Below are 8,667 nucleotides of genomic sequence, written 5' to 3'. Positions count from 1 at the left end.
GGGGGGGAGAGACTAGCAGAGACCCTAAAAGCTCCTCCTCTTCGGTACGAACTCGCGAACTGCGTCTCTGGGTCTTTTCACTGAGCAGCTCTCTATACCTGGCCCTGCCCTGTTCAGGCTGAAGCTGTATATTGTGAGATTGGCGACCTGACCTACCGGCCTGCGATTTCTTTGCACACGCACAACGTCAACGGCCTGCTCGTCTTTCAGTTTGGCGTTCAGTCGATCTCCTCCTCCCCCTCCACGCAAGCCTTGTGACCGGCCCCTGCTGGGCGGGCACTGTCCAGGCGTTCTTCTCTTCTTGTCCTCCGCTCCTATGGTGCCTGCTCCAGTGACCACCTAGAGGCCCTTGGCTGGCGGGGAGCCGGGCGCACCTGTACCGCCTTCTGGACACGTGGGTGTCGAAAGTCTCGTCTGGGTGTCATGTTTAGCAGGAGCACGCTTTAGTTTGAAGGAAAGGCAAAAGCAAAGGAGGAAGGACGTGGAAGGGGGGGGGGGGGTCTGGCTTTTAGGCTTGGCCTCACTGCCGGGCCCCGCGAGGTCTCTGTGCGGAGTGTACCCATCCCCGAGGCTTTGTCTGCCTTCCTTCCCGGAGGAGGCCCCCCCTCCCTTTTCCAGTCGCACCGCTGAGTGAGCTGCTGCAAGGCCTCGGGGAAGGCATTGCGTTAGGGTTTCAACGCCGCTCGCTTTTGACATCGCGAGAGGTTTACGTCGCAAGGCTTGTGCTTCGGATGGGGAGGGTGGGTCGTGTCGCGAGCAAACGTCACTTGGTCGTGCCGCTCTTGTGCGCTGGACGGCTGGTCCGCGGGTCATGCCGAGTGGAGTGTGTCTATCCGGCAGGCTCCCTTTTTGCTTCCATATTTGGCGTCGGGGTCCGCGAGTGCGCTTCTTGGAGCTCGCCTCGGGGGCCTTTGCTTGCTTTGCTCTGGTCTGGTGGTTTGGCGAGGAATGGGCGTGTGCTGGCGACGTTGCCAAGGTGCCTGCCGGGCTGGCCGGGAGAGGCTTCTTCTTCTTGCCGTCAAGGAGCTGTGCTGAGCTGCGGCCGCCGGTGGGGGCCGTGCCGGCATTGTCCTCTTGCCCCCCTCCCCTCTCCAGGTACAAGAGAGGTTTTCCGTGTCGGCCTCTCTCTCTCTTTCTCTCGCCTGCTCTGTGCTGCCGCTCTGCTGCCAGGCAAAGTGGTTTTTCTGTTGATAGGCCGAACAGGCGTTATCTCGGGCGGCGTTAGTTAGCTTAGCGCCGCTGTTATCGCTAGTGGCGGGATCTACATAGGAGGGGTTGCTTGCGTTTCCTACACCCCCCAAAAAATATGAATAGGGTTGGGTCGTGTCGGTTGCCTCTGAATTCGTTTATGAGAACCCTTTCTAGTCCTGGCTATGTGCCTGTGGGAAAAAACAAACTTTAATGTATGTTCTTTCCTCTTCTTTATTGTGCCCCTGCTCAGGGTCCTCGTTTTGGCTGGGCTGCTGGAAAATCCGGCGCCTTTCTTTTGTGTGTGCCATCGGCCGTGCGATTCTCGGGTCCTTGAGCTCGATTGGCTTGAGAAATGCGTGGGTTTTTGCCCGCTCGGGTCGCGCGGTCCGTTACGCCCTTTGTGGCCGCCCGGGCCGCCCCTACATGGCGTCCTCAACGCACCTGGCGGCGTGTAGTGTGTCATGCCGGTGTAGTTGCGAACTCAACTTTAGCACGGTACTGTAGTTTTGGGCCTGGCTTTGCCGAGGTCCCTCCCTCGCTGGGCCGAGGTCTTTGTCTGGCGCGAGCGCTGTGCGACGGGCCCTGCTCCTTTGTCCCTGGCCCCTACTCCCCCGCAGTTCGGGGTCCCTGCCGGGGCCTCCGGGAGGCGCGGCGCGGAGGTTCCAGGAGGGGTGTCTGGGTCCTGCACTGGCTTCAGGCGAAGGCTATAGGTCCACATTTAGGACGAGAGTCGCCTACACGGGATGGCTTAGTCAGCTTGACTGTTGGTTAGAGGGGAGGGAAGGGACGTTGGAGAGGCTTTAGAGAGAGATTGCTTGTCCTCCCTCACAGCCTGCCCGTCCCGCCCCCGCCCACCCGTCGGGGTCCTCCTTCCCCCCCACAGCTGGGCTGGGTCTGGGGTCGTCTACCTGGCGTGCCGGGCCGTGTGTCTGTTCAGGCCCCCCGGCCAGGGGCGGGCCCAGCAGCTGTGCGGGTGTTGTGGGAGGGGGAGAGAAAGACGACGAAATAAGAGAACCTTTTCCGAGACGAGAAGGGCCCGGTCGGGCCTCCTGCGCTGCTACAGCCGGGTTTTTGTCGACGATAATTGGGAGCCGACCCAGCCAGCCAGCCAGGCCGGGCTAGACTAGGCGGGCGGCCGCGCATGGGCCGAGCTCTAGCCGATAACTTGTACAAAAGGCAGGTACCTTTGTGTGTCCCTCCCGCGGAGGGTAGCTTTGTCGAATCTGGGGGAGGCGGCCGCGGAGGAGGAGGGGGCGGGGCAGTGTGCGCTGTTGCCAGACGATGCCTCCGAAATGTCGTTTTGTCACGTTGTGCTCCGCACTCCGCACCACCCCCTCGCCGGCTTCCGATTGGCCTGCTTGTTGTCTGGAAGTGGCTGGCTGCAGCTGGAGGCTCTGGCTGACTGTGCAGGACGAGCGGGTCCTTCTCCTCCAGTTTCCCCTGCCGTCAGCCTCCTGGCACGGCCGCGACGGCGCAGCTGCGCTCGGCAGCTGTCCTCGCGCCGTCCGTTGTCGCCGTTCGGCCCTAGCGTCTCGTCCGGCTCGGTCCTTACCCCCGCCCGAGGGAGAGGCGCAAGCCGAGCCCAAATCGCGACGCATCTTTCAGTTGAATTTATTTTTGTTATTTGGCTGGCGGAGTGTATAGTAGGTCGGCGGGGTCGGCGACCGGTTCTGTTGTGGCCGGGCGTGGCGTGGCGCGGCGCCATTCGATATGACACATGCTCGTCGGTCTGGCCAGTGGCCGCCTTTTTATCTATCTGCGACTTTTACCCTGGCTCGCCCTCGCTCGCTCGCGCCCCCGCGTCGCGTCGCGTCGCGGACCGCGGTTGGTTGCTGGCGGTGTAATACACTGTGGGAACAAAACGGTGCGCGAGGGGCCGCGCCCAGTTGGGCTGGAGGCGAGGCGGCGCGGTGCCGTGTTCCAGCGACATCTGTCGGCTGGGCGAGGCAAGCTCTCGGCTGCGCGGCGCGACGGTGGTGCGCTCTGTCGACGACCACCCTCGGGGGAAGAGAGAGAGGGAAGTGATGGTGAACGCCGTCCGGGAAGTTTAAAGACCGCCATCCCAGCTTTTCAAAAGCTCTCCCTTGTCTGACTGCACTGTCAATCGGGTGCCCAGCAGCTGGGCGACTGAGTTGCACGGCTCGAAAATCGTGGACACCTTCCCACACTGCACTGATCACGGAACATATCTCATTCTCAATCCTGGGTGGCAGACCCGTATGGATGAGCCACGGCTTTGCCGGGTGCAGTACGCGGAACCCAGGAGGTGTCCAGTAACTTGGCGACTTAAGTTCGCACATATTTACGATGTGGACTTCGGTCACGTTTTTTAAACGTCTTCCTCTCTGTCGTTCCGTTTAGAACAGATGGCCCAAAAGGCTCGATGAAGCAACCGCCCCCCCGCTTGGTAGCTGCCTTGTCGAAATGTCATTCATTTGGCGAGGTTTACTTTGCGATGCTTGGGACGTGCTGTGTTGCCAGCTCGCGTGTTTAGGTCGGATCTGTTTGCGTGTGACATAGAAGAGGGGGTCAACTTGTAAGCTAAAATACGAGCTGGTGCTTTTCCAGGCACCTGTAGTTAAGAAAATGCTCTCTGCCCTCGGCTCCTTATGGCCCCGTGCGAGTAGGCAACCCGCCCGCACGCGTGCATGTGGTACAGTATAACTACGAAAGTGCGCGGCGTTAATGAGCCACCTGGTTTGTACCGGGGCCGTATGCAGTATGAGTGTGGGCTTGCCTTCCCAGCAAGGTGCCTGATAAGCTTCAGACAGTGTGGAACTGAGTAACTTTGAACCTCATGCCCGGAATTTTCTGACAGCGGATGCTATACACGGACACACACCTTCGTCGACCGCACATGACGTTATCTCTGTCGGCGCGACTAACGTGCTCTGCTCTTTGCTTGTTTCAGATTCAAGAATAGTCGGCAAACGCGTAGCGTGACAGCGGCCGCCCAGAATTCGGTCTCCCGAGTCCCCAGGTCGACGCGCTACTCCTCGTACCTGGCCAGCGCCAGCCAGGGAAGCACCACACAGACGTCGACAACCACCTCCGCCAGCAGTCAGGGCTCGTACGAGCACTTCCGGGAACTCCGGAGGTACCCGTACAAGAACTCGGTGCTCCCCACCAAATCTCCGACCTACCTCGAACTGAGACGTCACCGTGGCCACGGGGCCAGGGGAATGACAATGGGTCAAAAAGTATCAGGTGAGTCTCGTCTCGTGTTGGCTTGAGTGGATTGGGCACTCTAACGACGTTTCTCATGACTCATACTCTTCTTTTTTTGGCATTGCAGGAAGTGTGAAGACGGCGCTAGCCCGGGAGAGCCCGCAGCCGTACAAACCAGTCATTCCACGTGAGCTCGCCCAAGACTTTCAGAGGCCGGCGCGACTCGAAATCCTACTGGACATGCCTCCCGCAACAAGAGAATGCCAGATAACACACGCGTGGAACGCAGACGACCGCTCGCTCAATATATTTGTTAAAGTGAGTACTGTACGTCTTGCCTGGCCTGCCCCTGTAGTAACTCGTCTCTTTGCTTGGAATGGTGTCTAAGTGACGTCTCGTTTTGCCCCAGGAGGACGACAAGCTGACATTCCACAGACACCCGGTCGCGCAAAGTACCGACTGCATCCGAGGGAAGGTTGGACTCACCAAAGGTCTTCACGTATGGGAAGTTCACTGGTCAACAAGACAACGAGGGACGCATGCAGTCGTAGGGGTAGCGACGGCCGAGGCACCTCTCCACTCCGTCGGTTATCAGGTAAACTAGATTGAATACCGTTGTTGTTTTTCAAATACTTGCTTAGTCCACCATTCTTATTGTACTCCGTCTTGTGTTTCAGAGCCTAGTTGGTAGCAACAATCAGTCATGGGGTTGGGACCTTGGCCGAAACAAATTATATCACGACTCAAAAAATAATGCGGGTGTAACTTACCCCGCACTATTGAAACCTGATGAAACTTTTATTGTTCCTGACAAATTCCTCGGTAAGTCCCTCTGTCTTTCTCCTGTGTATGTTTCAGTTTTACATCTGTACACTGTCTCTATCTATAATTATGTTTCAGTTTTACATCTGAACACTTTCTCTATCTATAATGTTTTTCTCTTGTGTTTTGCAGTTGTTCTTGATATGGATGAGGGTACCCTTTCATTTGTGGTAGATGGCCAATACCTTGGAGTAGCATTCCGAGGGCTTAAAGGCAAAAAATTGCATCCTATTGTTAGTGCTGTTTGGGGACATTGTGAAATTACTATGAAGTATATAGGAGGACTTGATCGTAAGTACTTTTATATCTAAAATCAAATTTGTTTTGTTATAATTTGTTACTAAATTTGAAAAATTATTTGTTTTAGCTGAACCCCTACCTTTAATGGATCTCTGCCGGAGGGTAATACGGCAACGTATTGGCAAACGAAATTTGGAGGACAAGGTCCAAAAGTTAAGGTTGCCCCAAGCCTTGAAACACTACCTAATGTATCGGGATCGAAGATAACAACTGGCTGTATAGCCACACACCACCGAAGCTTTCTTGAGGGAGAGTTCAGTGGCAGTTTTTACTTGTCGGACATTACCTGATCTCCCTATCATAAGATAGCCTGGGCGTTACCGTCTAGTGTGGCACAATGGAGGACTTGAAGCAAAGCTGTGGACTTGAAGAATGTGATGACATGTTTTAATGAAGTGATGCGAACAAACGGACATGTACTGATTTAAGTGTTAAAACACCGAAGTGGTTAAATTTTCAGTTTTATGTTTTTCATTTAACTTGTTTATTCCCTCTGGAGCACGAAAACCTTAGCTTCAAGCTTCTGCTGCAGAGGTACTATGGCTTCCACTTGTAGCAATTTATCCACAGTGTTTCTTGGACCCCCTTCCACTTGTGATATCATGGCGGTGATTGCCAAGAACTTATGTTCATATTCTTGAACAAGAAATGTATGTATAAATCGGTTCTTCTACAGCATGTAGAAGAAATTGTAAATTGGTTTTTATATGATAGCAATTTTAAAATTAGATTTTATTCCTCTTTTTTGTACCTTCCCCCTCCCCACTCCCCCGTTATTATTTTTTTTTTTAAAGAAAAAAAGCTTCTTTCTGGCAATGACCGCTTGCTTAGTCTTGTTAAATGTTGAATCTCTAAGCATTACCATGGAGATTACTTTATTTTTTCCTTAAAATCAGCTCCGCGACGAGATAATCGCTTTCTGGTTTTAGTCATGTGGAGCATCTTGCACAAGTGGCGAGATTTCTATCTTCACTGTGTGAAGTGTTATGTCCGTTACCAGGAACTCGTTGAGTTCAAATGAATTAAACATCAATTTTATGTGAATTCCAATTGGAAAAGGATTCTGCTTTCTACAAAATTAATTACCCTTCATGTAACCTCTCTTTGCCAGAAAGCTGTTAAGTGTCAATGAGTCATTCGGGGTCTTCCCACCTATGTTACCTCCTAGCATCACACCTTTTCTTTTCTCATTTTATGTATCAAATCCATGCCTGCCATTTTTCTCTGGTCAGAAATTTCATTCTTTCCTTGCTTCCTCTGACAGGCCATTTCATTTCCAAGCTCTAAAATTTATGTTATGTTTAAATTTGTTTCCCCCTATATGTACATTTCTCTGTGAATCAGTTTTATTGTTAACAGAAAGTGGCGTTGCCTGGTCAGAGGATTCTAGGAATCAATTACTATGTAAATTATGAGCAATGCTCAGAGCTTTGGTTTTTCTGCTGTTCCGTTTGTTATCCTCTGGATGCAAATTTGATTCCGCAATCTGTACATAGCAGATTGTAAACCAGTGTTCCAAAATTATAAACTTAATGTTTTTGAACGCCTTTTTTTAATTTATTCAAACCATTCCTTAACACATTTCAAAAGTAATGTTTATAATAGACAGTTTAATGATTATTTCTGAACTTTGTGTTCTTTAATATCTATTTATCTGGCATTCTGCAAAAACAGAGAATTTGCTTACTTTGCTGTGTAAATTATTCTGTCTAGTAAGCAATCTTATCTTCCAGGCCTTACTGTAAGTCTCTATGAAATGTAACCATTTAAAAAGTCTCTGTAAAAAAGAAATTCCAACTTGTTTGTTGTCAGCTAAGTTAACCAAATTATGAGCTAATGTTTCCCCACTTCCCCTCATGAGAAATTGAAAAGGTTAGTGGGCATAAGTGTAAATAAAGGATTTTCTCTGATGAACTGCTGTGATGTTTTATTTTGAGGGTGGATCCTTTTGCCTACTTAGTAGGCTGTATGCACAGAACACATGTGTGTTGTAAATATTGTCTGTGTGATCCAATGTAAAAGTTGTATTCTAAGCTGTTTTTCAATAAAAAAAGAAATAAGAAGTAAATATTATCTATCCTTTTTTCAGAACTTCTTCGTCAAACTGGACTGTCTCCAAATCCAAATAATAAATGAATGTGGACTTCTCATCTCCCCACCAGGCCGCATTATGCCTCGCGGGTTGCTTCACCCATCATTGTTTTCTTTGATATCGAAACTTACTATTTCATGGATTATCGGTCGATTCGGACATAGCGATAGATCAGCATCCATTCCCAAAATTCGAAGTTTAGTCGTTTATCCCTTTGAAAAATTTCCCTTTCTTCGAGTAATGTTAGTGTGGTCCTAGACCACGCAAAAGAAATGTCACATTTTAAAGGTTTTGGCCAAATTTGAAGGATTTGAAGCTGCCACAGCACCGTCAGTTCGTCGCGGTGCATTCCACCCTCTGCCGCGTCGAGGTCCACCGAGGGTGAGTTGATCGGAGTCGAGGACGGCGGCCACGAGCACGGGGTCCAGCGTGTCCAGAAGAGGATCCGCGGCCCGGCGCTCCGCCACCGCCCTCGCAGGCCGCAGCAGTCCGAGGAGCCCCTGCTTCGTCGTCACGTTCAGGATCGAGGTCTGAGACGAGAAAGCGTATTGCTAGTGAAATCAGAAACAAAATCATGCCACCGATAGTAAAAGCTTATTTACCTGAAGCACCGTCAGCAGGATGAGATAAACTAGGAATCCTATCGCCACTGAGTTGAATGGAGGCCCACGCACAACGACTGGCCTGGAAAAAAATTGCTGCGAATAAACTCATGGAACTCCTACGTAGAAGATGCTTTAATTTGTATAGTACCTTCCCATCACCAGTTTAAACATAAACCTATAGGCGTAAGTCTCACCCCCTTGCAGTTTTTCCGTGATCCTCGCCCTCTTTGTGTGGAAGAGCCACGTCCAGTACGATGTCACCTGTAGGTACATTTTATTTAAAGACAAGGAGTCGCTGCTCGGTGGATGACTCTAGATGACTCCTGTGAGCCGGGGCCCGGGTACGAGCAAGCGCCGTGAGGCACTGGCGCAACACAGGCCCGCTCAGCACCCGTGTGTGGTGGGCGGCCTATGCAGCGTTTGGCGGGCGCTTCTCGCCGGTGGCGTCTTTAGAGGCGTCGGGGCGTGAGGCAGGCACACCGGGCACAC

At 51.7% G+C, this 8,667-nt stretch overlaps 2 protein-coding genes across 5 annotated transcripts in view; one reads left to right on the top strand and one right to left on the bottom strand.

Annotated features, from left to right (window-relative positions):
• The window catches only part of LOC113208170 (protein gustavus), a 35,815-nt gene extending 28,420 nt beyond the window's left edge, over positions 1-7,395 (top strand). For 2 of the 4 annotated variants that reach the window (XM_026425055.2, XM_026425051.2), the window contains exons 2-7: positions 4,103-4,398; positions 4,487-4,686; positions 4,769-4,954; positions 5,037-5,181; positions 5,314-5,472; positions 5,549-7,395. In XM_026425055.2, the coding sequence (XP_026280840.1) occupies positions 4,103-4,398; positions 4,487-4,686; positions 4,769-4,954; positions 5,037-5,181; positions 5,314-5,472; positions 5,549-5,688 (1,126 nt within the window). In that variant the 3' untranslated portion in view covers positions 5,689-7,395. The remainder of the gene's footprint in view (positions 1-4,102; positions 4,399-4,486; positions 4,687-4,768; positions 4,955-5,036; positions 5,182-5,313; positions 5,473-5,548) is intronic. The other 2 variants (XM_026425053.2, XM_026425052.2) reach the window with 2 other exon arrangements.
• Positions 7,392-8,667, bottom strand: part of LOC113208171 (uncharacterized) — an 8,384-nt gene continuing 7,108 nt past the window's right edge. The window contains exons 4-6 of the mRNA XM_026425056.2: positions 8,373-8,439; positions 8,176-8,257; positions 7,392-8,103 (exon numbers count right to left, since the gene is read on the bottom strand). Coding sequence (XP_026280841.2) covers positions 7,849-8,103; positions 8,176-8,257; positions 8,373-8,439 — 404 coding nt within the window. The 3' untranslated portion in view covers positions 7,392-7,848. The remainder of the gene's footprint in view (positions 8,104-8,175; positions 8,258-8,372; positions 8,440-8,667) is intronic.

Source organism: Frankliniella occidentalis, unplaced genomic scaffold, assembly GCF_000697945.3.
Source record: "Frankliniella occidentalis isolate FOCC.00 unplaced genomic scaffold, Focc_3.1 Scaffold30, whole genome shotgun sequence".
In the NCBI taxonomy this organism is placed as follows: Eukaryota; Metazoa; Arthropoda; class Insecta; order Thysanoptera; family Thripidae; genus Frankliniella; species Frankliniella occidentalis.
Note: the sequence above shows the minus strand (reverse complement) of the source record. Positions and strands in the feature narration are given on the sequence as shown.